General features: G+C 39.8%; 1 protein-coding gene across 2 annotated transcripts; it reads left to right on the forward strand.

Moving 5' to 3' along the window:
* Positions 1 to 3,629: 3,629 nt before the first annotated feature.
* On the forward strand, positions 3,630 to 26,865 carry SLC16A14 (solute carrier family 16 member 14). 2 transcript variants are annotated; one of them, XM_063306659.1, is made up of 5 exons: positions 3,630 to 4,118; positions 16,664 to 16,934; positions 19,303 to 19,446; positions 21,820 to 22,809; positions 24,063 to 26,865. In XM_063306659.1, exons 2-5 carry the CDS (start codon positions 16,679 to 16,681, stop codon positions 24,203 to 24,205), a joined length of 1,533 nt encoding a protein of 510 aa, XP_063162729.1. In that variant the 5' UTR covers positions 3,630 to 4,118; positions 16,664 to 16,678; the 3' UTR covers positions 24,206 to 26,865. The 2 variants fall into 2 exon arrangements, with proteins under 2 accessions (XP_063162729.1, XP_063162730.1); XM_063306660.1 differs by lacking the exon at positions 3,630 to 4,118 and having other exon boundaries at positions 16,758 to 16,930.
* Positions 26,866 to 27,905: the final 1,040 nt, after the last annotated feature.

Genomic DNA, 27,905 nt, shown 5'->3' on the forward strand with positions numbered 1-27,905 from the left:
TCACACAAAACCATAATACTCTTTGCTTTTTTATGGATTAACATGTTGTGGAAATCCAGTCATTGTGATTTATTAAACATGGTGCAAGTATGGCTTAGCCATAGAATGAGATCATATATTGTGTTCATACTGCATGCTAAATTTATTCATTTTTTCTGGGCAGGTAGACGCTTTTCAAAGAAAGCCCCAAGCAGCAGACATCCACCATTGATATTTTCTGAGAATTTCCCTGACATCTGTGTGAGGCCCAGAGACATAACTGGAAATATACAGATTAGTGCTTTACATTGCTTCCTCCCCCTCCCCTTCCTCCTCGATGTTTAATAAAAAAAATCTGATGAACAAGGACACCACCAAAGACATTGCTGAACTCATTGGCATCCATGGGTGCCATGATGAGGACCCAAAATCTAGATCACTTTAAAGTATCATGGTTTCCTATGAGTCACAGGATTCTAAGGTGGAGGAGCTGCTCTGGATGAACATCAGCCTCAGCAATTGGGAATCACCAAGCACCTGAGGCTGACTCCAATGATCTTCAGTGCCACATGTCAGACAATGGGGGTCCTGGTCCCAAGCAGCCATCCTGTCTGAGACTGTAGAAAGCCAAAGAGAGGCACTCTGCTTGGATCCTTACAAAACAAGGGTGGCAATGCCCTTATTTGGGTCTGATCTGTTGGCTGGCCTACATTAGAACAATTGCCAGCTTCTAGCTTTTTATTGGGAAGTGTTCCAACCTTGATGACGTGTCCTTATGCCTTAAATCCCATGTGTATCCTCAACCTTTGACTCTCTGAGCCTGGAGTGGCTGACCAGCTTTCTGTGATGCCTGAACTGTGGCTGTGACTGAATTATGTGCTGCTTTGACCTCTTTCTCAGTTAAGCCCTTATGCTTTTGTAGGTATCCCTGCTGTATGTGTGTGTGCTTGTACACACCTGTGCTCTGCCTGCCATCCAGGGCCGCACCTAGCAGGGGGCAAGAAGAACCTGTGCCCCGGGCACCTCACTAGGGGGCGGGGTGTTGCCAAAATGACAAAATAACATTTGTATACAGAATGTTTTATTAATTTAATGTATAATAGAATAATAAAACTTGCTAACACCTCTCTCACCAACCCATGGTTGCGGGGTCCGGAATCCATGTTTGCCCCAGGTGACACAGACCCTAGTTGCAGGCTTGCTGCCATTCCCTACAATTGCTTGCAAAGCCAAAAGGAACCACTTCAAACTCAGCTCTAGGAGCATGCTCACCCTGCAACAGGACATAAAGGAGGGCACTATTGTACCTTGGTGCTTGAATACACTTGGAATTCAGACAAAGAGCAGATTGATGCCTGTATCTTTAGTTAACAGACCTCAAATTAGTGGGTGCTGGGAAACAACTTGAACTGTGTACTTTGTATGCTGCATTTTAAATAGCAGCCACAGTGAGTGAAGGGAGGTGCTGCAGCTCTGGAATTGCTAAGCAGGAACAGGAGATGAGGTGCCTCTCTTGAGCTTTATTTTTTAAAAAAGGATTTTTTTTTACAATTAAAAAGTAATAATCACAAAACTAGCGTGCTGCAAAGGATCAGTCTCCAGCATGGGTTCACTGGGGATGTGATGGTATGTGATGCTACCATCATGCAAAGGCTGCAGCTTATCTACTCAGATGCCAGGATACAAGTACATAATTGTAGCATTTATGTGATGATGTTACCACATTCCTATAATTCTGGCTTCATTATGGTTTGCTGTGCTAGCTATTGGTTTCTAGCATCTTGTCCAAGAATCCTTCTAGGCTTCACACAGATCCCAAGTGAGTGGCCTGTGTGTGTGTGTGGAAGGGGAAGAATGGTGCAAAAAGGTCAAGATGGTAGCTCCGATTGCATGGATGCAGGTGCCATCTTGAAATTTTTGACTTCCTCCCTCTGGACTTCCCTATCCTAGATAGTTTTAGAAAATAACAATGGTAGATCGCTCCAGCCAGTGCTCTGTTGGTGCTGTAGCCTAGGTAAATGGGTATAATACAAATCATGCTGCAGGACTAGTAGGGGCGGGATGGGATATCTCACCAATTTGCCTTTCTTACTAAGTGTGTCTTATGGCAAGCCCATCATGGCCACCATTTGCTTAACAGGCAAACAACTCATCCCCACAACAGCCATTTTGACTGTGTACCATGCCATTAAGGCAGACAGGTTAACCACCTTTCAGCCTAGGTGTTATGCAACCCCACCCTACTGGGTTGGTTGATGTTCTGTATCTCATGTGAACCCCCAAATTAGTTAAATGGATTAAATCATAGCTCAGGTGAACATGGGTAAGCCAATTGTACAATCTAACTTTTCTGAATGTATACGTCCCTTCTCATATCAGAATGCCCTTGACATTGTGTCAAAATGCCAGATGTGCCCACTGACCTAAAGGAATGCTTTCCCTTACGTTGAGCACTTGTTTTTGAAACCCTTTATCCCTCTAATCCAGTTGTGATAAAATCACTCATTTCCTTCCCTTTTCTCAGATATTATATTAGTAGAAAAATTAAGCACACAAGACCTGTTGTTTGATGTAATTGTAGAGCTATGTCAGCCATTCAAGGTAGACCAGACTAGGAAGCCAAAGTTATGAATGCTAGTAGTACTTTTATTATAAGCGTACAGTAACAGAGTCTTGCAAGTCTAAATATGCTTCCTCCCTCCCTCCCTCCATCTTCATGAAAACTAGGTAAGGTCCTGTTTGAGGTGCTTTCTCAAATTACATTTCTGTCCAGATTCAGATTTCTTTTATCTGACCATTACCATGGTTGCAGCTCTTCTTCCTGTTCCTCATGGTTATTCCTTCTGTCCAGTACAACCTACTACATGGTTCAAGGGATGCCTTAGCATATGGCAACATGATGTCTTCAACACGGCTACATTGCTGAGCCATATCAGTCTGTTACAGGAGGGATAATGAATCTCTTTTCAACCAACAGCTTGAAAGTATCTCATGAGTAGTGGGGCCAGAGCCAAAAATGAGTAAGGAACAGAACTGGATGGGTTGCTTTTGCTCTCTTCGTGAGTCAGCCATCTTTCATTTGTTCTCTCTTCACCCAGCTGGCAGAGGAGCAGATCACCCATACCAGAATTGTCAAATCACTTGCACAGGATTTTAAAATTAGGTGTAAAGTTGTCACACTCTTGCAACAAATTTATGAAAGAAGAGCCTACCTCCAACTCACAATGGAGTCTATGGGAAAGTTTCTGCTATTAGTTCCTGAGTAAATGTATACATGCCCACTAAGGAATACAGTATGCACTATTGGATTGCACTTCAGCCTTCAAGGTGCAAGGAGATCCTCCATTGCTTTACTGTGAAAAAACTTTGTAGCCTTCCACAATTTCAAGACAGTTTCATCACAGTCATCTTCTGGATATCATACAGAAAATTAAGCAACCAGTCCCTGGTGAGAAAAGGGCTGCTTGGAAAAGAGGCCAAAGGGTGAGCTCGCTTCTGGGATAAAAATTCGCCAGCTGCTCCAGTGTTTTTCTCAAGGCTTCTTCCACTTTCCGAAACTTCCACCACTTTTCCGTGACGAAAAAGGTGCTTCTCGATCGCTCCGACGATTCCCCCCCCCCCCCCCCCACCACGCACGCTCTTTTCTCACGCCGCTAACTGGATCGGAGAAGCGATCTGCCAGCCCTAACTGGCGGAATGCGGTAGCCACCGGCCAGGCTGGTCCAGCGCTCCAAACCTCCGGCTTCGTTCACCGGCCGGGAGCGGCCGCGAGAGCATGCGCGGGGCTTCCGAGTCTCCGCCAAACCAGCGCCAGCCGGTGCGCCGCACGCCTGGAAGAGCCCGCAAATGACAAGAGATGGGCTGGTTGCGGTGGGAGGAGAAGGAGGAGGTTCAGGCCGAGGCGAACTACCTTGGGGACAAAAGGGCAACGAGCGGGAGAGGGGAACGGAGGAAATAAGCCCTGACCCACCCCCACCCCCCCTTTCTTCCCTCTCCCCCTTTCCGCGAACAGGGAAAGGCTCCGGGCGCTGAGTGAAAGATGCCCCCCGCAGCGGGTGCTGGGAGTCGGTGGAGCGCACCAGCGGCTGAATCATCCCACTCCTTGGGAGGCATCCAGGAGTAAAACGGTCCCTTTCGGGGTGAGTTAGTGCTTGTGCTCGGCCTGTGCGGGTCTCGGCACCTTCGCCTTCTAGACTGGGCGGGCTTGGGCTTGGCAAGGATGCGGCCGCCTAGGTAGAAAGCGGAGGTAGGCGGCGGCGGCAGCGGAAGCGGCAGCGTTGTCTGCTGGAGGCGGTAAGGTTGGCTGCTGCAGCGAGGTAACTGGCGGTCACTCGCCTCCCGTCCCCTTTGGGGACGATTCTGCAGACTCTTCCTCGGCCTCCCTTCTCAGCTGCTGCGGCTGGCCCGGGATCCTTTGTGGCGACGGATTCTCCCCGGAAAGCGCCTCAATGCGCTTCCGCGCTTCCCGAATGCCTCGGCCCTTGACTGACAGTCGTAGCTTCGCCCAGGGCGACTTGGTCTCCGGTGGGGACGCGCCTCGGGGCGCCGATCCACGGTCCCTAGGCACACAGAGGCAGATCCTGTCCTGGGGTGGAACTCTCTCAAATAGGTTCCTATTTGACCTCTGGATTGAAGTGGAGAGAGGGTAGCCGAGCCTTTTCAGGGTATCATTTATATTAAATTAGAAAGCAGAACGTGGTTTTAGCAGACTTCATTACTCTTCCGGGCTCCAACACAGTTCTCATGGGAAGATTGTGGTTTGTGAGATAAGGTGGTGGCCTTAGACTGCAAATCTCAACTGGGGCTACTGAATTACTATTACTCAGCCTGATCTACCTCCAAGTGTTATTGTGAAGATACAAATGAGTGTATGTGTGTCTTGCTGTGCACATTGTTGTGAGTTCATGTAGAAAAAAATGAGATATAAATGCAACAAAGAAATAAATGTTCATGTAGGTAAGTGCAGTAACAGAGCAGTTTTGAACAACGGCCCTCCCCAGTCTAGTATCCACCAGAACTGTTGGACTACAATTCATGGCCAATGTTGGCTAGGTATGAAGGGTGTTGTAGTCCAATATATTTCAAGGACATCAGATTGGGAAAAGTTGTTAAATAGGCATGCTTATTTCTATAGCAAGCCTGCCATAATCATAATATTGCTGTTGTTAATATATTGCCTGTTTAAGTAAAAAGTACTACTCAATATGCTTTACAATCTGTGTTGCAAAGGCAGGGCCAAATTCATTTCTAGGTATTAAACATGATAATCTTTTTCAAAAAAGCTATTCCTACATAAATTACTATCCAAAAATTAAAAGTTGTCCAAGAGCCTTTAATGATGTGCAACATTGAGTGGGTCCAGTTACTTTAAAAAAGTTTGGTTTTAAGACACGTCACTCCATTGATGATTTTGAGCTTGTGTACAGGGCAATCCTGTGCATGTTTCCTTAGAAAAAAGCCCCTCGGAATTCAAGGAGGCTCCTGTCGTTAGCCTGCTATACTGTCATTCTCAGACTTCTCAACGTAAACATTTAGGGTTCCTTGGTCAGGCAAATAAGCAAAAGAGTTGTGCAACAGGCTCTCATAGTACACAGGATTCTTTGGGACTGAACTTTTTCAGTGCATTCATAAATACCTTTCTTTGAAAGTGCAAAATTATTTCTTCATCATTTATTTACAGCAAAGTTGAACTGTGAGAGTTCATGCCCATCTCTTTCAACCTGTGCTTTTCAGCTGCCAAGTGCCTTTCCTCCCCAGCCAAAGAAGACTACAGTATGCTGTGTTGTAGGCCTACATACCTAAAGATGCCAGATGGGAAAGAACTGGACTCTCATACGTGTTATCGCTTATATAATTTAACGGGGAAGAGGTGGGATGGTATAGGAATGTATATTATATGCCAATATGTTAGTTATGTGCATATTGGAGGTATGAAAGAAGTGAAGAAAGTAGCATGTTTCTCCCCTGCAACCAGAATAGTAACTTAACTCTTAAAGGCTGCTTCATTTCTCTATCAGAGGTGGGCAACCTGGAGCCTACGGATCACGTTTGGCCCCTAAAGCCCCTTGTTGTGGTCCTCAGAATTTCCTCTGACTCTATTAATGAAGTTCAGTTTGGTGAATGCCAAACATTAGCAATGCAATTTCCCACAAGTTATGAAATGGGTGAAAATTGTAGAGAAATAATGAAACCACCTCCAGAATCAGGGAAACTCCAGTCCATTCAATGGGCATAATGTGGTTGCCCATTTTCCATCATTGTCATTCCCACCATGGTCCTCCTCAATACATTTAATGCTAACACCAGTCTTCAGGTTGCCCAGCTGTCCTATGCCTAGTGATGGAGTTCGAAAGGGCTACTGATATCACCAAGAATCAAGCTGAGTTTGATTCTTGGTGACATCATGAACACATCCATATAGATTTCTAGGTAGCAGTAGGGAAGTGGTTTGCCGTTGTCTTTGCATTCCAAGTCTAGCCTATATTCCTGGGTTTATTTCATGCCCTCGCCCCATGAGCTCTACAGGTGACGAGGAGAATCAGGAAAAGACATTTGTATTTAAACAGTTTAAACAAAAGGCAAAGTTACAGAGGAATGCTAGGCTACATCATTTCAGCCAGACCCTAGTGAGACAAGTCTGGGAAGAGGAAGTTGTGTCCTCTCGCTATTGTAGGTGTCCTCTTCTTATTTTCCTTTCTTCCTTCAAAATTAAATAATCCCAGGATACCTCTAAAGTAGTGTTTTTCAAACTTGGCAGACTGAAGATGTGTGGACCAACTTCCAGAATTCCCCAACCAGCATTCTGGCTGGGGAATTCTGGGAGTTGAAGTCCACACATCTTCAAATTGCCAGGTTTAAAAAACACTGCTCTAAGGAATGCATTAGTTTTGCTGCCATCACTAAACCCTCTCCTGAGTTGCAAATGTTTTTTTTTAAACCGCTGTATTTCTTTATACATATCTGAGGTAGGTGGGTTGTGGGGATGACATAAAAGGGCAAAATCACTTCCTTAATGTTAAGGCCTCTATGAACTTTTATTAAGTAACTTAAAATTGGTTGTAAATCTATCGATTGGCTGCCAATCCTTGTCCTTCCTTGCACTAAATATATATTCATAAACCTGCCACTCTCACAGATGGAGGTTTCTCTGGAACTACAGTAGGTCTCTGCTTCCTTCAGACCCGTTCTTCCACCCATACCTCCCAAATCCCATTCCTCAGTTCTGCCTTTTCCCTGGATTTTAAATTGGGGGAGGTCCTCTGCATTATTATGCTTTGATTGACAGATCTTTACCCAATTGTCACAGAGGGCCAGCACACAGAGGGCCAAAATCAGCTGCACATAGGGAGAGGCAGATACTGTTTCTATTTAAGAAGCAACTTAGCTTGGGAAGTTTTGCTGGAATAATGCCGTTGCATGTGAAGCCTTGTAGAACTCTTGCTGTAATTGCTCCTTGCTGATACCTAAAACTCAGGGCCAAACTGCCACAGAACCATGCTTGCTACATCTTCCCTTGAATAATGATGAACAATTCCTTATTGCCTTCTTTCAACTATCTGATTGGTTTGTACTCTGATTACATACTGTTTTCCAGCTTGCTAGAAGCCTTTAGCATATGTGACCTTGCACTTGATTTATGATCTGGAGATAAGGCTAGCATATGAATTGCCATTAATAACTGATAACAATGTGTGTTTTGCAAAACCTGGACAATTCCTTGTATAGCTTGGCAGTATATAAAAATAGCTAATAAAGGAATACATTCCATGCAGCTTATGCACATTTGTGGGAGAGAACAGTGGAAACTATTGCTTGCTGTCTTCTGCTATTGCTGTGTCAGTTGATGCCATATAAACCTGCTTCCTTGTTTAAGGTTCTAGACTCAGCCAGTGATGCCTAATGAAGTTTGTGTACAAAAGACAGAGAAGGCTTTGTAATCATGGATTTTTTCAGTCTTTGTTTCTGCAGTCTTTAGGATTACTTTGAAAGCCAGAAGTAGAAATTCTGATGATTTCATGCAAAGGTTGTGATTTCAGGTTTTAAAAAGTAAAGCATGCAGATACATTCCACCTTTTAGCAATTCTGTTGTTGGTTCTGGTGGCTGCTTCTATTGGGAAGGGAAAGTATGACCCCCAAATACTGTTTCATTTTAGTTTTTGAGCATTCACCAGGATAACAATTGTCACAGGTGGCTGGAATTATTTTATTTATTGGTTAGATTTATATTCTTATATAATGATATATATATATATATATATATATATATATATATATATATATATATATTTATTTATATCTAGGCCACTTTTCCACCAGCACCTCAAGGCAGTATATGTAACACAGTATTAGAGAATAAATAAAATAATTTCTGTCGTTACTTACCATAGTGGGTTAGAGGTCTGTGGCTGTATGATTTCTTGGTCTTCTATTCTTAATCCATTCATTGTTCCTTCGTATATTTGTTTTGCAGTTTGATCCTTATTCATTCTGTCTATATGTTCATACCACCTCAATCTAGTTATTTTCTATAGATCACTCACTTTTTAATCCAAAAAACACTCATTCAACACTGATTCATTCTTGACCCTTTTGCTTTCAACTTTTTGTTTGACATTCCTCAAGTGCCTATTTCTATTGCATTCAATTAACATTAATGTTTCTCTTGACATAGCCAACTCTCACTTCCATATGACAAGGGGTCAGAAGACACTGACATTTTTGCTTCTGGCAATTTTTACATTCCTTGTAAACAAACCACATGCTGGCCACTCCCTTTCTAAGAAGACTTGCACATCTTAACATTGCTCCATCCATTTTCCTGTCTTCAGAAAACATTCTAAAAAAGTATACAAGTAGTCCTTGACTTAAGACCATTCATTTAGCAACTGTTTGAAGTTATAACATTGCTGGAAAAAGTGACTTGCAGCCAGTCCTTGCACTTACAACTGCTGCAGTGTCTCTGCGGTCATGTGATCAAAATTCAGGTGCTTGGCAACCAGCATATATTTATGACGGTTGCAATGTCCCGGGGTCATGTGATTGCCATTTGCGACTTTCCCAGCTTGCTTCCGACAAGCAAAATCACTTGGGAACTGTGTGCTTTGCTTAACCACATGACTCACCTAACAACCACCACAAAAATGTTGTAAAATCGGGTGTGGTCACATGATACATCGCTTAAAGATGAATTTTCCGGTCACTATTGTTGAGGACTACCTGTACATATCATCCACTTGTGCTTCTATTTCCCATTTTTGTATGACTTTCAGTTTTTCTCTCTGTGTTCTCTGTCAAACAAAGCTGCTTATGTCTTTAATACATTAATTTTCTGATCCATACTCCTTGTTACGGGGTATAGTCTGCCTAACATTCACTGCAAATCATTTAGATTCTAAGCCAACAACACAACATCATCTGCATACAGAAATATACTTGCACATCCTCAGTCAATATACCATTATTAGATACAAATGCAGCCTTCACATACTTGTTAAACAAGTTGCTCAGCTACTTCAAAATGAATCACATACATATTTCCATTTTTGTCAGACATGCCATTTACATCTGCAGCCTTATGATTTTTTAACATTTTAACACTACCATTTGTAGCATTTGTTTCCATTCTAGTCTTCAACGTATCTCTAACATTCCTATGCACATCTCAAATATACAAACATCTTTCAGCATTTCTTTGCTTCAATTTCATCCCAAATCAGTTAATCAGTTTAATTTTGAATCTCATTCACTCTGTTAGAGGCTCCTCATTTGTCCTCTTTACCAACTTCCAAAACAGTTTTTTAAAAATTTCCATCAGTGTATTTTTCTCTGTCTCTTCTAATTTTAATAATTCCTTCCTCATTTTTACTACATTATTTCTGTCGATCTCTTCTCCTACACACATTTTAAATATTATATTTTTATCCTCATTTTTTGCCACAAACATTCTCGCATGTATTTTCCCCATCTACATCCTCTTTCATTTCCTAATTCTTCCCAGTATTCTTTTTTCATATGTTCTGTTAGCTTAACCACACACTTCAATGTACTTGCTAATATAAGTCTTTTATCTTTTTCCATTTTTATTGTTTCTTGGAACTTCCTTTTATATCTGTTGGCTTCAGAGGCTATAAAAAGCTACGCAGTATGCTCAAGCCAAAGGAAACCATAACATTGGACCCAAACAAAATAGTGATCCACCAAAGAAAAAAGCAGAATATAGCACTTTTTCAAAAGCTCTCAGCCTTGCAATAAGCAAGAAACAATTTCAATTTCTAAAGATTAGTACCAGCACTGAATGTACTTCATACTTCCTACCAATTGAACAAACAGAAGAAAGCCCACCCCTACCTGAGCCCAGCTAAAACCTGTGCACTAACTCAGCTGAGAAGAGATGAAGATAAAATCATACTACCAATGGATGCAAACATTGGAACAGTCAGGCATATGGCGAAGACCGAACAGCATTCGTTCTGCCATGAGTCGTAAACAACTCGACAGCAGCTAACAACAACAACCACCAGCAAAGGCAGAACAGTGATAATTCACAATAAATCCAAGTACAATACCAAAATTAATAGCCTAATAAAAGACTGATCAACTTTCAGATCAGTACTAAAAAAAGTCCAATTAACAAGATAAGAAAGACCTCAAACTACTCTTAAAGAAAATCAGTCTTGTAAAGTCGGTGAAAAACAAGTATTGTTCAGCTGTAAACCTCCACTTCCCTTGAACCCTCCCCAAGTCCACAAACCAGATTATCAGCTCCCCTGGATGACAGCCCATCTACTGATGAAGCACCTAGTCAGAACTTCTTCAGGAAAACAGACAGTTGACTTTACAGGAAAAAAAAATGTGGGAAAGATAAAAACAGCCACTTTAACTAACATTATGAACAGCTTTGATGTTAACTTCTTTCATAGTGCCCCAACAAACAAAACATAAAAATGCCTACAAATCTAACTGGAAACATTTGTACAAAATTATGCACAAGATTAATTAGTGAACTATCAATCTATTGTGTAAATGCCATAATTTTCCAGTATAGTAACAGATACCACAAGCAAACAGATGGCATGGTCATGAGTTCATCATCAGTAGCTAAACTATGCAACAACTTGGAAACAAATGCTTTAACAACACAAGTAAAAATGTATTACTTGGGGGGGTTTGACTGATTTTTATATTGTGGATTTTAAGCTGCCCAGAGTCACTGTGTGAGTTGGGTGGCCATATAAATTTGTTTAATAAATAAATAAATATTTTTGGGTGCCCCCCACTATGATGCGGTATAACTGCAATTAAAATTAACACTTAAGCTAAAACACTTACAAAAACATTACAAAATCAATATATAGTACATTATGATATATTACCAATTGCCATAAAAATAACACTTATACAAGTATAAAATCCTGTATTTACAATCTAACACCGTGCCACCTGATTTTACTAGTAAGATTTAAAACAGGATAGCCCTACCATCTGATTTTACTAAGTGCCATTCTCACCATCTACTCCCAACTGCTTCTGCCAACCATTTTGGATTATTAAATAGAAGAACAAAGAAGCTAAGTATGTGGGTGAGGTATGTTGATGACATATTTTGGGATCATGGTGAACAAGATTTAGAAAACTTCCTACACCATTTAAATGAACAAAATAAAGCAATAACATTCACAATGAAAAAAGAACAAAACAAAAATGCCCTGTCTCCCTCTCATACCAAAAACAATAATTAATCACTAGTGAATGGTCAGCCAAGCCACACCGACAAATACCTCAACTACCACTCAAATCATCCAGAAGGAAAAAGGATAAGAAGCAGCATGAAGCTCAGATACAGTATGTACCAATATGGAAGATAAGGCATGGGAAAACAAAAAAAATAACTACTCCTCAAGGACAATTCAATAGGAAATGAAAACACCAAAATCCAAAAACAACAAAGAAAGATACATTGCAACAGTTAATATACCATATAGTGGGATATACAGTGATTGAAAGCTGTGCTTCTCGGAGAGCAGGCCACTGATTTGCATTTTAAACTTACTGTGGAATGTTTTGCTTTTTTTCTTTATCTTGTATACCATTGAGATTGTGAATGGCTTAGTCCATCTGACTAGTTTCAATATCTTGACATAAGTAGAACAGTATCTAAAGATTTGCAAAAACAAGGGGGACACTTTAAGACTTAACTGAATTTGAAAATCTTATAATATATAACCCAGAGCATCTTCTGGGCCTTATTTATAAATTGCTGGTAAAATGAGAGTCAAAAACTGAACAGGTCAAAGGTTGGACTTCTAAACTGGAATGGACTCTTAGCAGTGTGGATAGAATTTATTGTATTGTACTTCATAATTTCATTTCATTATTTATATTGTTGTGACCATGTTTCCTAGTATTTATACTTTGCATAGAGTTTAATAGTACTTTTCAGGTTTTTAAAATGTTACAATCAATTAATAATTTACTGGAAAATTATAATCTCTATAACATTTGTAAATCTCTTGCTTATTCATTTTTATCCTATTCTTACTCCTTTCTCTTTCCCAGTTTATATATTTTCTCTAAAATGTTGAATAACAGACAGACACATAAACACACATATAGTATATATATGAATGACTGTAGTGGAATATAAATGCCATAAGTCAATAAATACACGAAGAGAATTCAAAAGCACAGGACAAAAATGCTTGAGCAAAATAGCTCCCCCAAAACCTGCAGAAAGGTACCATTTTTTGGATACCCATATCACTCCACAAGAAAGTATATATAGGAGAACATGGTAGACATTGAAGACCAGGTTAGAAGAACATTGGACTGCACCAAAAAACTTTACCAAAAAAGTGGAGTTGAGTTGCTGAGCATTGCCTCAGGTGCTGTAACAGACCACTCTAGGAAAACATGAAAATCATAGTATTTGAAGGCAACAAACAAAAGAAAGAACTGAAATGGAAATAGCCAGCCCAAAAATCTTTGGAGAGAAAAGCATTGAACTTAGAAGGACATGAAATGCTGGATTCCTTAGATCATGTGACATCCTGATGAAGGAACAATCACATGATCTGTCTACATTTAACTGACATTTATTTGTACTGTTTGGTGGCAATTGGTTTATTGTCAGAATGTTGCATTTTGTACATTATTTATAATTGTGTTGTGCATTATAATGATTTCTGTGCAGCTGAAAATCGCCAAAAAGCAGGTTCAGATAAGATTAACTGATAATCACAAACATTCTGTTCATTACTATAATTCTTTTTACTCTGTTCCAAGCTGCTCACATCCTATTTCCTTGCATTTGCTTTTTATTCATTCTGTTGAGAGATTAATCTATTTTCTAATACATTTTCATATAGGACTTGTATTTTCTCTTCCTTTAGCCATTTTACTTTTACTCTAGTATTTTCACTTCTTTCCTTTTTTTCTGTATCTATTTTTTTCCAAAGATCTACTCTTGATGTTACCAAAAAAATGTTCTGTCTCACGTTCAGAGCCTCTTATTACTCATGTACCCTCACCATTTCTCTCAGTGTTTCATCACAATCAATCAAATCAGTAATGCTTTTAGATTTATAATTCTTTGCTATAGATTTACACTTAAAACATATATTCAAAAGAGACTTTTTTCTAAGCAGATACACACCAGTTACCATTCTGATTCATTTTTGTGACTCAAAGGAGCCCAATCATATTTGTTTGCACTCATCTTGGTTTCATGGATCGAGTTATGTCACCTAGCAGCATAATTCCCCCCTCCCCCAGATCCCATTCATTCAGAAAGTTGTGGAACTTTCCCCAGAACTCATCTCTGTTTTTTTCTGTTATAACCATTCACTGGAATATGACATTCATCAACCTGTAGATCTCTACTTTCTTATGCAACCTTGATGAAACCAATTCTGACATACATTTTGTCTCTCTCATTAATAATTAAATTTAATTTCTTCTTGTTGTTTATCAACTCAAATCTACAAGACCAGACCATTTTCATGCAGAAATGTTACAGTTAGAAACAACATTTCTTTTCTCTTCTTCCATTCATTTCATATGTTAATGTATGCACTTCACCATTTACTCCTCTTATATTCCAAGTGATGACCATCCATACACATAGTCTTCACCAGTTCAGCTCACAGCTCTGCCTCCTATCATGGCTGTGAGAGATTGTGGGGAGGCTGGGAAAGGAATGGAAGACAGAGTAGAAATAAACAATCAAGAAATAACAGATGAATTAATTGACAGTTTCTTATAGATGGCAGTGTAGCCCAGGTGAAAAATAATTTGGAAGAAGTCATTCAAACTCATTATTCAAATCATTCAAAGAGAATCTGCTTTAATTAACTCACTGTAAATGAGAGTAGGAAATTCCTCTTACAGTTTCCAAGATTTTGTACTTGCCGCAGATCACTATTAAATATACCTTTCTGAAACCCAAGTAGTTCTTGCTCCTTGCTCTTGTGTGGGGCTTACTAATAGCTTCGGTCAATTGAAGATTTTACATAACAATTTTTAGTAAGATAGAGAAGGTGTAGACTATACAGCAGCATTCCATGCTATTAGTATGGATAGTAACAATCAGTCTGGCATATTTTGGATGCTACAGGTACATCTAATTCTTAAATTACTATAGGATCTCTACTACTACTACTGCCTCCTGCATCCCATCAGCTAGAAAGTATATGCAGTGTACTGACATTTACCCAGGATGCCTGTTTATTTGTGATTTAAAATGTGTTTATCCTGAAATTTCAGGAAGACAGATATATTTTATCCTCACACCCAAATTGCTGTACCTGAATAAAAGTAACTTTGTAACCTTCACACCTAAACAGGGAAGTGATTGCTAAAATTCCTGTAAGAGTTGCAAAGACTGCAGATTCTCGCCCGTTTTCCCTCCTTATATTAAGTATGGCCCTTGATCATGACAAACATTACAGAAATTAATATTTTTTTTAAAAAAAAACCCCAAATATCAAGCCTCTAACAAAAGGGTACAAGAGGTTTTTTTTAATACTTTCACTGCAGCATTCGGGTCCTGCTTATCTTGTTTAAGAACAAATAACAGCGTTTGTCCTTGCTTCTCCGAAGAGTTCCCTGCTTTTTTTTAGTAGCCTAACCTTTCTATTTCATGGTATTTAATTGCGAAGTGGTAACCTGGTCATGCCAGAGAATGAATAGAGGCCGTAGTGTGAGGTCAAGGCTACTCTGGCTCAGTTGTGAGGTGAGGCCTTGTGTCCTATCATAGTGCTGTCCTGCTGATGGGTGTGGGCATAATTTATTTATTAAAAAAAAAACAGTGACCTTTCCTGTTTCTGAGTATATTTACAATTTAGATATCCAGAGACATAGTTCAGTCCCTACAAGAGTAAACATTTTGATACCTGGATGTTGCAATATCAAGACCATGTACCTTTGTTAAGTTTCTCTGCAGCTGTAGCAAATAGCAGGAAGAGTCACCCTTAGAAATACTTTGCTGGGGAGGAGAGAGATGTTTTATCAATTGCCCCTCCCCCCAAGAGTGGCATCTTTCAATAGAACTCTGCTGCAATATGAGTTGGTTATGCAATGTTTTAATACAATTCAATGCAATGTAAATATTTTTAATAAAATTAAAAAGTCGTCAATTAATGCAGCACCAGAATTTCAATATAGGTTAAGGCATCAAAAGTCTGTGTTTTCCTGTATATTTTGTGGGAGTTGCTGTTTTGTAGTTTTATGTTGTAGACTTTTTATATGTAAAGTCTGGACACCCCAGGTGGTTTCTTCCTAGTTGGCTGCTGCCTCTGATCATCCCGGCAACAGTGAAATGATGCAGTGGAATGAGCTCATGAAGAGTAAGCCCATGTCCTTCTCACCCACCAGTGAGGAGCTAGTTATGTTTTGGAAGGCCAGATTTTATTCAACTTAGCTAGATGGCTGGAGAAAGGCTGCTGGTGGTTTTCTCATAATTTGATCCCCTTGATACTATTCTTGCAGGAAATAACTCACAGTACAGCATTCCCACTGTTGTGTGCTTTATCTTCCCAGTGTTAACAGCATTTTATCCCATCTCTTCCAAAGGCAAACAGATTTTTTTGCAGACGTGAACAAAATTTACTAGTAAATGCATTATGGCTAGAATACATGATAGTGGAAACACAGTGCATCTTTTTAAAAGAGTGTAGGTCAGCAAGGGGCAGGGCTCAGAGAGCAGCTTTTAAGCTCTTGAGATAAGCAACAGATGGTGTAATTATGCAAAATCAATAGCGCAGATGGTTACACTATAGAAAGCAGCAGGTGGGTTAATTTTAGGTTGGATTATGGCCATCACTGTTTTTCCTTAGGTCAGCTGCAGAAATGAAAGTACAAATAAAAGTCTACCAGATAAAGATACAATATTTATGTGCTATTGTATTACTGGAATAGCTGTTTGAAAATGAAAATCTGTGTGTTACTTTTAGCAAGCAGGGAAACACTTAAACTCTAAAGTGTCCTACATTTTTAACCTGAGGGATTATCCCCAGAAAAGGTTTTGGCCTGATTTATACTGAAAGGTAGCTAATTCAACCAAATCCCACGAAATGCCAAATTTGGCTAGTATCGTCCAACTGGGTTTCATTTTATTAAAAATATAACAGCAAGTAAATGAAATACAACTTTTCTTAGGAACTACTAAATATTATTTGATCTTTTTCAGGATACTTGACTGAAAATGTATGACAGTCACGAAGATGTTGATTCTGAAAAGAATTCCAAAGAGGGAGAGCAGAAGTTGAAGCCAAATCCAGATATTGATAGAGGATGGGCTTGGATGATAGTCTTTTCATCTTTCCTGGTGCATATACTCATCATGGGATCACAGATGGCCCTTGGAATTCTCAACATGGAGTGGCTTGAAGAGTTCAGCCAAAGTCGAGGGCTGACGGCATGGGTCAGCTCCCTCAATATGGGTATTACTCTGATTGTAGGTAGGATCCCATAGTGTTGCTATTATGTAGCAGTTGCCATCTTGATTAAACATTGATGCATCGAAATTGCTCTTGCATGAGTATGAGCTAAACCATTATCTCAATGGAGGAAGCAGATATACACAGGGTAAGAAATACTCATGATATGGAGGTAAAGGTAAAGGTCTCCTGTGACATTAAGTCCAGTCGTGTCCAACTTTAGGGGGTGGTGCTCATCTCTGTTTCAAAGCCGAAGAGCCGGCGTTTGTCCGTAGACACTTCCGTGGTCATGTGGCCAGCATGACTAAACAGAACACTGTTACCTGCCTGCCGAAGCGGTACCTATTAATCTACTCACATTTGCATGTTTTCAAACTGCTAGGTTGGCAGTTGCTGGGACTAGCACCGGGAGCTCACCCTGTCACACAGATTCGAACCACTGACCTTCTGATCGGCAAGCTCAGCAGCTCAGTGGTTTAACCCACAGCGCCACCGACCCCCATATATAACATGGAACGTATTTGCTCAGCCTTATTAATAAAAATTATATTCCTTTGAGTTTGCATAGGGCAATCCCCTTGAGATAGCATATTCAGACTAACATCTTTTTGGTTGGGGAAATATTTCTGGGGAACATGTGACTATCAATGACATATATTCTATCTTTTGTTTCATGGTTAGTGGGGCCAATTGGGCTTGATCATGTAAAACTTTTAAAATACAGTACTGTCCTAACAGTCAGGAACCACGCTGAGATGCGGAATAAGTCTCTAGTGTTTTATTACTGCTACATTAGACAGAAAATCCTACCAAACTGAAGAAGCGTGAGAAAACCCATACAGATAAACCCCAAAAGTCAAGGCGGGTCTGTTCTGTGTCTCTTTGAATGACTGCTCAACTCCTACTATGCATGCGTTTTCCCCCCTGGATAGGGGCCCCCTCCTGCTCACCATCAGTGCTCATGACAAGTACAGCAGAAAATGTGGTTGTTTATGTACTCCTCTGTGATGGAATTCCCTGAGCCAGGGAATGAGAATGGATGTTTGTAAAACGTTGCAGAAGAAGTTCTTACAGGCTTCACTGGCAAGGCTCTGTTACAGTAGGACATCTTGGAAGTTGAGGGCATCCATCCTCAGCCACTTGTCCTAAAGACCTTAACAGGCCAAGTTTGCATTAATTATATAGGCCAACTCTTCCAGTAGGCTGGAACATAGGCTGATGGTATACTGTGATTTCCTTCCAGTATCTAATTTATAGATGGTCTGGCTTCTTGACAGGCAGACATTGTTATAACACATTATACTAACCTATAATCTGATTTATTTGGTTTAGGATAAGTCCAGTCATCATGGTTTGTAAACTGTAGTTTATTGGTTAGTATATAGTACAAATCCAGCAAATGATTTATTCAGGCTAGCCATATATAAAGAAATAATGGGTTAATGCAATGAATAAACCCAATCTTAGACTGAGTATGCATGACATGCTCAGCAGTAAACTACAGATGATAACAGTGCATCTGTAGGGGAGGCAAGGGTGGAGGGTTGGACTGACAAATACAGCATTGTGCTGTCATGACACAAGTCCCACTCATTTTTTGTGTGTCATATTGCAGACATGGCCAAAGGGGGGCAGAGCTTATGCCGCAACTCTGCTTTCATAATTCTGACAAAACAGCAACAGCCTGCAGACACCGCTGGTCGGGAAGCATGCATACAGCACCATTAATACTTCCCTTGCATGCAACTATTTTATGCATTATGTATTTACTTTCCAGCATTTATATTCTGCCTATTTGCCAAACTCCAAATGGTTACAATGATAGTAACAGTCTCCATCTTGAAATTCTTTAACCCAGATGCCATAACCTTCAATAAACCTTAATTACAGCATCTGGATTAAGAAATCCAGATTCCTTTAATCATAATGACCATCTGGGGTATGAGTAACACATTAAATCTGGATCTCAGGCTTAAATTGGTGTGTGTGTGTTTGTGTGCATGTGTGTAGGAAGTAAAATGCATTGCATGCTTACTAATTGTTATGATAGCTGATCTATGGTGCAAACATAGCCTTGGAGTGCCTTTAATATATATATAGCAATTCAGATATTATACAGTTTTGTACCATAGACAATAACACTTAGCCCCTGCTTTTTGAGACACAATGCTTTTGTGTAAGTCTTCTTGCTATGGTCTAATGCCTAAAATTCATATATTGATAAGAAATAATTGGACCAATCTTTGGGCATAGACCTTTACCAATTAATGCTTATGGTGCAATGTATACTGATGTGGCAAATTGTACTCAAAGACACATCCAAGTCTCATATTTATAAAGAAAATAATTAGAATTCACAAAGCAATCTATTTCCCATGTTCTGTCACAGGTCCCTTTATTGGTTTGTTTATTAACACCTGTGGATGTCGGAAGACAGCAATAACTGGAGGAATCTTGAATGCCCTGGGATGGATATTAAGTTCCTATGCTTCAGATGTAGACTACCTCTTTATTACATTTGGAATTATAGCTGGTAAGCATAATTTTTTTTTTGAATATACATTAGGAAATTTAACTTTTTTTCTGAAGAACGTTGATATGCTAACATGAACAAGCCTAAGTCTGTGGGTAGCAAATCAGTTGATCTTTGTGAACACATAGACTGTAGCTTGAATCAATTTTTTTCAGGTTATATGTGCTTGAGTAAGGGATTAAGTTGCATATACAGCACAGTATGTATGAGATGGATGGTGACACTTACTCAAGCAAGCTCCATACACAGATGTCATTAGTTAATATGCAGTATTTCAAATAAGTTACAGTTCATCTAAATATTTCAGGTTCCATACTGTTTATGAACAGGCTGAGTTCCAAAATCACATGTTAAAAGCTTGTATTTACTCTCTTGCCTAGAAAAAAAAAACTGAGGGCAGCTAATAAACAAAATAAACAATATTAAAATTTTCAGAATGTTGCAAATGATCTTACAGAGTTGTTAGATTGAGACAGGGTATAAGTTTAGTAAATAAATAAATAAAAATAGTTTATTTCAGTTTATGTGCATTTGTCAATTTATAGGACACTCAAGATGGCTAATGTAAAAAATGTGCAATAGTTTGTCGTGGCTGTGGTGAAATGACAAATTTATTTATTTAACCTTCAATGTAGCAAAGAAGTTGCTTGGGCTTGCTCAACCATGGTTTGTAAGAGAAAACCACAGTTGGCTATGTTTATATAACATAATAAGCCAATCATCTTGAGTTACAAACTGCAGTGTAGGTTCATGCAACATACAATGCCAAAACCAACAACCTTTGTTAATGTTTAGCACCGTATGTGCATCAATCTAAAGGCATATAGAAATAAAACAATTTGAATATGGCTGATGGACTCCTGATGTTGTTCCAATATTACTTTTTATGCTTCTAAACTTTTTATGCTTCAGGGGCAGATCACTCTGTCTTACCACAGGGCCTGATGAAAGAGCCAGATTTGTATGGCTTTATGGAAGCCCATAAAAGGGGTAACATGCTGTTCCATAAGGCAGGCACAGCTACTGGTTCTACATGCTGGCAATGCTTTACAGCTAGGACCTGGAGTGTGCCAATTCTTTCAGATTTTACTGGTTGGGCAGAAACAAGAGGAGAAAGATGGTCCAGAAAGTAACCAGGACATGAGCCATGAAGGTGACATATAGGTGACAACCAACACCTTGAATTGCACCTAAAAGCCCACTAGTAGCCATTGCAGACAATGCTCATAACTATTAATGCAGCTGCATTTTGGACCAGTTGCAGTTTTGGAGTAGTCTTCAAGAGTAGCCCTTTATAGAGTGCATTGCAATAGTCCAAATGGGAGCTGCTAGGAAATGAGTGACAGTGAGAAGAGCCATCTGATTCAGGAAAGGATGTATTTGGCACATAATATGGGACTGTGCAAAGGCCCTCCTTCAGCAACTGCCTATTCACTGAATAGGGGCAGAAGTCCAAAGGGACTCCCAAATTATGTACTAGTTCTGCCATGGGGAGTGATAGTCTGTCAAGAACTATAGAAGGTAAATCATTGTGACTGACAGGGCCTTGAAACCAATGCACTTAGTTTTGCTATGATTGTGCCTAAGCTGTTCCTCCTCATCCAGACCCTCACAGCCTCCAGGCACTGGGTCAGCTTCCACAGCATTGTTTGCTTGGCCTGGGATCAAGATGTAATCATCTGCATACTAATGATACCTGGCCATGTACAGTAGATGACCTTGCCCAGCAGTATCATGTAGATTTTGAATAAAAGTGGGGAGAGTATTGAGCCCTCTGGCATCCTGAAAAGCAAGGGTCTTGGGTTAGATCTCTCCTGGAACTAGTCCAGAAGGAAGGAGGAAAACTATTGCAAAACAATAACAGTGCCCAGACCTAAAGCCTGACTGAAATGTACCATAGATGTGTATTGTACCTGTCGATTATGAATTTAAGCCTGAATTACAAAAGTGTACCCCCTCTTTCAAAATAAATCAAGGGAGATCCTTCTAGCAACTCTGCACATCTGTTGCAACCCAAATTTAATATCTTAGTTGATGTTCAAAAGTTGACGTGTAGATTTACCCCAGGATAGATGGCTTTGGAACATGACCATTGATGATGAGTTTAGGATGAAATACTGTTTTCCAGTCTTCACCTCTGTTCATATTAACAGCACATAAAGGTTTGAAAAGATACTGGAACAGTTCATGTCCCATTTCTACTTCCTGAGGGTCAAAACCTAAAACTACATGTTGTCCCATGTTTGTGGAAATCTACTCTAGATATTTAGCTCAGACTTTCCCACTTGTTTTGGGATCTTCTGTCAGCTAGTCTTCATCTATTACACAGTCATGGAGGTTTCCTGGATAAGTTTGAAATGTTTCATATTTCAGGTATTGGAAGTGGGATGGTGTATCTGCCTGCTGTGGTCATGGTGGGACAGTATTTTCAAAAGAGAAGGGCTCTTGCTCAGGGACTCAGCACAACCGGAACAGGCTTTGGTGCTTTTCTGATGACAGCTTTGTTGAAATATCTTTGTGTGGAGTTTGGCTGGAGGAACGCAGTGTTCATCCATGGTGCTGTCTGTCTGAACCTGTGTGTTTGTGGAGCGCTTCTGAGGCCAATTCGTTACAAGAAGGCAGCTCCTGAGCCAAGCAGAGATGGAAGCAACAGTCCAGCAAAAGTTCTCTCCTGCTCTGCAGAAACACTGTCAACTAACGGTGTCTTAAGGGAAGTGGAAAAAGAGGAAAAGGGAGGACAGGGTACAAAAGAAAAGACTGCCAACATTTCAGCCTTGGAAAATAAAGATGCAAGCAGAGACCAAAAGGAAATCTATACTCTTGGCATTCTGAAGACAGTAGGCCAGCTGACAGTTACAAGCCAGAAAGGCTTCAGGACCTGGTATTCTAGTTACTTTGGAACTACATCTCTCTTCACCAACAGAACATTTGCAGCTTTTGTATTTTGGGCCTTATTTGCCTATAGCACTTTTGTGATCCCTTTCATCCATCTCCCAGAAATAGTGAAACAGTATAATTTAGAAGCACAGAATGACATCTTTCCTTTGACTTCAATTATTGCAGTTGTTCACATTTTGGGGAAGGTCATCCTTGGCATAATCTCTGATTCGCCTTGCATCAGTGCTTGGAATGTTTTCATGGCAGCTAACTTTACTCTTGTCTCTTGCATTTTTATTTTGCCATTAATGCATACATTTGCTAGCCTAGCAGTGGCTTGTGCCCTAATAGGATTTTCCAGTGGATATTTTTCACTTATGCCTGTTGTAACTGAAGATCTGGTAGGGATTAAGCATCTTGCAAATGCCTATGGGATCATCATTTGTGCCAATGGGATATCAGCACTGTTGGGACCACCGTTTGCAGGTAAATGTGGCATTTTGTTTGACTTTCATGGTGACCTGCGTATCTCTGCATACATCTATATGCTCAGTTACTTTGTTTCTCTGGGAAGAAAACATATAGCAAGGGCTTTGGTTGCATGTCTGCCAATTATGAAAACCTCATTTCAATGTTTTGCTTAGCTCTGATACTGAAATTTGAAAATCAGCAGATACAGTATTGTTCATTTTGTATAAAGCACCAGCAAAATATGTCAAGGAACAACAGGTATTAGCCTTTTCCTTTATAGAAATGCTTATTTACTATCCTTTAGTAGTAATTATAATGTTGTTATTGTTGTTACTTATAATGATTAGTATAATATAGTCAAGGCTTGTCATCCCAGAATACAGGACATGAGAGCAGTGGAATCTACTACCCAGAGGGGCAATGGGCTTATTGGAGGAGTTCATGAAGAGGCTAGTCATCTGTTGGGAATACTTTAATTTGGGTTCCTCTATTGAGCAGGGGTTGAACTCACATCTGAAATGGTTTCTTCCAACTAGGGTTCTGCGATTTTAATAAATATGAAGGAGAAGCAGAGAAAGATGAAGAAACTGAACAGAGAAATAAGCAGTAGGAATACATGTATTTTTATCCCATGCACTTACGCTTAGTGAAAGTAGGATCCACGACCTAGCTCAGAAAACACTGTGCAACATACAGTATGCCTCCTTGACCCAATTTTTGCAGAACTTTTATTGGCAAAGCACTAATTTTTGGTGGCATGATTTGGGGTGACTTTTGTGCAAATAAAAGTAAACCGCATCTGAACCACTTACCCCAATCACCCTTGAAAGGGCATGAACTGGATGGGTCAGTGTCATGCCTCCTGCAGCCCATGGAGGCAATAGACAAAAGTCCACCACAGGCACAGCAAAGTTGCCCACCTCCTGCTCTAGGTGGATGTTTCATAAGTTTAATAGGAAAAGTGTGTTTAAAATATAAATTTGATGAAATGAACTAACATCTCACTAGTGTTTCAGGCTTAAGACAATTAAGGAGAAAGGACTCATTTGAAGGAGTAGGGAAATTAATGTAATGTACAATGATGATCTGGTTACAAGCTCTCCCTCTCTCCCTCCCACTCTGACTTTTCAGAGTCCTGAAATAGATGAGGAAAGAAATTAATCATAGAGTTGTGTCAAAGAGTAATACTCTATTAGTAGAAGTAATGTTCTATGCTTCTTGATGATGGTTAATGATACTGTATTAACTGCCTTGTTTTTATTTTCTAGGATGGATTTATGATCTCATGCAAAAATATGACTTTTCTTTCTACATATGTGGCTCCCTTTATATGGTGGGAATACTTACTTTGCTTATTCAGCCTTATATTGGCAAGGAAACACCATCACCAGGAAAAAATACAGAAAATTGAAAAGTTTAGGACAGTTCACTTCATGTTTTTAGGCAGAAATCTTGCATTTCTGAAGGAAGTATCAAATTATATATGTGATGGGACTAACAATATTAAATAAAACTGAACTATTCAATCATTATACTGTGGTGCATGTTGACCAGTAATTGAACATTAATTTTTGTGAAGTTGGAGGTGGTGTTGTTTATTTGTTTAGTCGCTTCCGACTCTTCGTGACTTCATGGACCAGCCCGCGCCAGAGCTTCCTGTCGGTCGTCAACACCCTCAGCTCCCCCAGGGACAAGTCCGTCACCTCTAGAATATCATCCATCCACCTTGCCCTTGATCGGCCCCTCTTCCTTTTGCCCTCCACTCTCCCTAGCATCATCATCTTCTCCAGGCTGTCCTGTCTTCTCATTATGTGGCCAAAGTATTTCAGTTTGGCCTTTAATATCGTTCCCTCAAGTGAGCAGTCTGGCTTAATTTCCTGGAGAATGGACTGGTTTGATCTTCTTGCAGTCCAAGGCAGAAAAGGTCTGCAAATAATCCTTTGCAAAAAAAAAAAAAGTAGGGGAAGATGTGAATCTTGGTGCATGCATATAAATACCATCAGGTTTCTAGCTTGATAGAATGGATCTTCATCTTTCTGTAGTTGCTTGCTGCTGTAATAAAGTATCTCTAAGTGAAGTACAAATTCCTCTGAAACTGCAAAGTTCCAGAGAGTTATTGCAAGGGGCCAAAGTACATATACCTGACATTTTTCCTTATTCCTGATCCACAGGAAGAAAGACAAGTTCAGATTTTCTAGACCAAGACCATAGCTACTGACCCCTTTTGCCATCCCATTTACCACGGATCAGGTTCTAGTGCTATGCTCCGGTATCAGAATCAAATGGCAACCCAGAAAGATCAGTCGATTTAGACAGTGAATCATCTAGCTCTGGACCAGAATTTAGCACAGCTCAACACACCACTAACACCAGTGCAGGATCCAATTGCATTAGCAACTGTTGCTACAACAGCTACTACAACTATAGTTCTCCAGCTGATCTGTCATTGTGCCTGGCAAATATGATGGAAATGTGGGCAAAATTATGACCTTCCATGTACAGTGTGATATACAAATGTCTCAAAAATCTGGAGAATTTACTGCAGACCAGTTCTTCGTAAGATTCATAATAAGTCTCCTGATGGAGGGCAGTAGAAAATGAGCTACCCCCCACTCCTTCCGATTCAAAATAATCTGGATATGGACAAGGATGCTAATTTTGTGATAAGTTTAAGGAATGCTTTTGATAACTCTGCCAAACTGATGACAGCCAATCATAAAATCAGATGCCTGTGACAAAGTAAATGCTTGAGGTGTGCATATGTGGTGGACTTTCAGACATTAGATCAAGATTTGGGCTGGAATGTAAAGAGCTTAATTGACCAGTTTAAAGACGGTCTAGCCAATATGCTATGGGATGAGTTCACTGGGCAGAGAATGTCAGGGACCCCATCTGCTTTAATCTAATTTTGGATTTGAAAACAGAAGACTCAAAGAATCATGTCAAAAGTGCAGTGAGAAAGGAAAACCTCACCATTCTCTTTCCTTCCTTCCTCTCCTTGCTCATCAGAATACTCTGGTGGCAAATCCATGCAGTTGGGAGCTAGCAGGAAGATACTTTCTGTAAAAAAAAATAACAGTACTGACATGCAAAAGATTGTGCCTGTATTGTTAAGAATTGGGCCATTTTGCTCAGGAATGTCCTTCTTAGTCTCTCCTTTCTGGGTAGAAAATAAGTTCTATAGTTATGGAGAAGAGAAGTACTTTGCAAACAGATGCCGTACATACTCTGGATCTGGGCTTGTTAGGAAACAAGTTTGTTCAAGGTGAGGACTTCCAAAAATTATGAAGGGCCAAGGGTTTTGACAATAGGCACCAACATTTGGCCTTTTGTGTTATTCTTAAGACTCAAGCTGGCCATGCAATACAACTATGGTCTCCAATATCTTCTGGTACCATGGGCAATGTTATTGTCTCTGCAATCACACACTAGCATGCCTTGCCTGCTCATCATAATGAACTCCCAATGTGGATGGAAACTATCAATGGCAGGCTCTTATGGTCTGGCCCAGTTTCTGAATGCACAGAGCCATTCCTGCTTACCACCTATCATTATCAGGAACCTCTGTATCTTAATTTGACATGCTGATGCATTTTCCTATTGTCTTGGCAATGGCTTGGCTTCAGATTCACAATTTGTGCATTCATTGAGGCCAAGAAAGCATTATGGTTGATTTTCAGTCATGCTAGACTCACAGATTTCAAGATCTGACTGACTCTGTCAGTTATACTCCATCTACCCTAGTTTATCTGCCAGGTATGTTGACCACACTAATATTTTGAGAAAGGAAAAAGCACAGAATTTACTCCCCCAATGGTTTTGTGACTGTAATGTTAACCTTGTTTATAAAGCTAAGATTTCAGCAAAATGTTTATATCTGGGACTCAATTGGTGTGCCTCAATGAACTTATCAATGACAGCTTGTAAATGGGATGCATGGATATCATTACTTTTGATTATTCTATTGTTATTTGTTTTATCCTGTTTTGTTTTTCACTGGAATTAAAACCAATTAGGGTGGTTTACAAATACTGTAAAACAAGCAAATAAATGGGCTTTGTTCACCATTCTTCCCTGCCAGCTACAGCTCTTGTCTTTTTTTTTTTTTTAATGAAAAAAGAAATGTCTCTTCATTTTAAACTTTGGAACTCTGACCATTACCTTCTTTCACTCATTTCTGAACTCTTAGAATAGCTGGAGGAAGCACACCTTTTCTTTACCAAACTTTACTTTGGGGACTTTACATCCTGATTTGCATTAAAGAGGGGCACAGACATTTAATAGCATTTGACCACCATTAGAGAAAGTTTGAATATACTGTAATGCAACTCAGCTTGGCCAATTTTCTTGCAGTCTTCATGCAACTTATGAATCATACTCTTCCTGCTGGACAGATTTCTAATACTTATCTGGCTAACCTGTTAATTTATTCTGATAATCCAGATGACCATTTTGCACACAGGCTTCAAAGTTGCTGCTAACACAACCTGAATGTTTAGTTGAAAAAATATTTGTTTGATTGTCCTGCTTTGGATACTGTATTTCCTTAGAAGGTATGCAAATAGATCCTCTTGTGAAGGCTCTCCTGTCTTAGGATCACCACTACCTTCACTTTCATACACTTACAGTGTTTCCTTGCTAACCTCTGTTGTAAGTTTGTTCTATATTTTACTGTTTTAGCTATACAGCTCATGCAGTTGATAAACTCCCTTCAAGTGAGACCATGGCACTCAGCAAGCCTTCCTCCCAACCCATTTTCTGCAACCGAAATCCCTCCTTCCCTTTGTTATTCAAAGTGTTGCCTCAGATTTTACTCTGGAGGCAATGCTTTTACAATCTGTGCTGGAGTTTTCAGGCAACCTGTTTCCTTACATATTTTTGTCTGGACAACTTTTGCCAGCTGAGAGGAATTATGAAGTTTTAATAAAGAGTTTTTGCCATAATAGAGGCCTTTCTGGAAGGAACAAAATAGAGTAAGAGGCCAGACTGATCGCAAGAATCTGGGACAATTACAGATTTCCTAAAGGTGCACTCAGAACCAAGTCAGGTGGCTTTTCCCCTCCTCAATGTATCTTTCATATCTCCTCTATTTTTAGCTCAAAGAACAAGCA

This window comes from Candoia aspera, chromosome 6 (assembly GCF_035149785.1).
Source record: "Candoia aspera isolate rCanAsp1 chromosome 6, rCanAsp1.hap2, whole genome shotgun sequence".
Taxonomy (NCBI): domain Eukaryota; kingdom Metazoa; phylum Chordata; class Lepidosauria; order Squamata; family Boidae; genus Candoia; species Candoia aspera.

Excerpts from the sequence above, each read along its gene's own strand:
- SLC16A14 (XM_063306659.1), top strand. The coding sequence starts at position 16,679 with ATGTATGACAGTCACGAAGATGTTGATTCTGAAAAGAATTCCAAAGAG. Across the intron at positions 16,935-19,302 it reads GGGTATTACTCTGATTGTAG|GTCCCTTTATTGGTTTGTTT; the intron begins GTAGGATCCCAT and ends GTTCTGTCACAG. Across the intron at positions 19,447-21,819 it reads TACATTTGGAATTATAGCTG|GTATTGGAAGTGGGATGGTG; the intron begins GTAAGCATAATT and ends TTCATATTTCAG.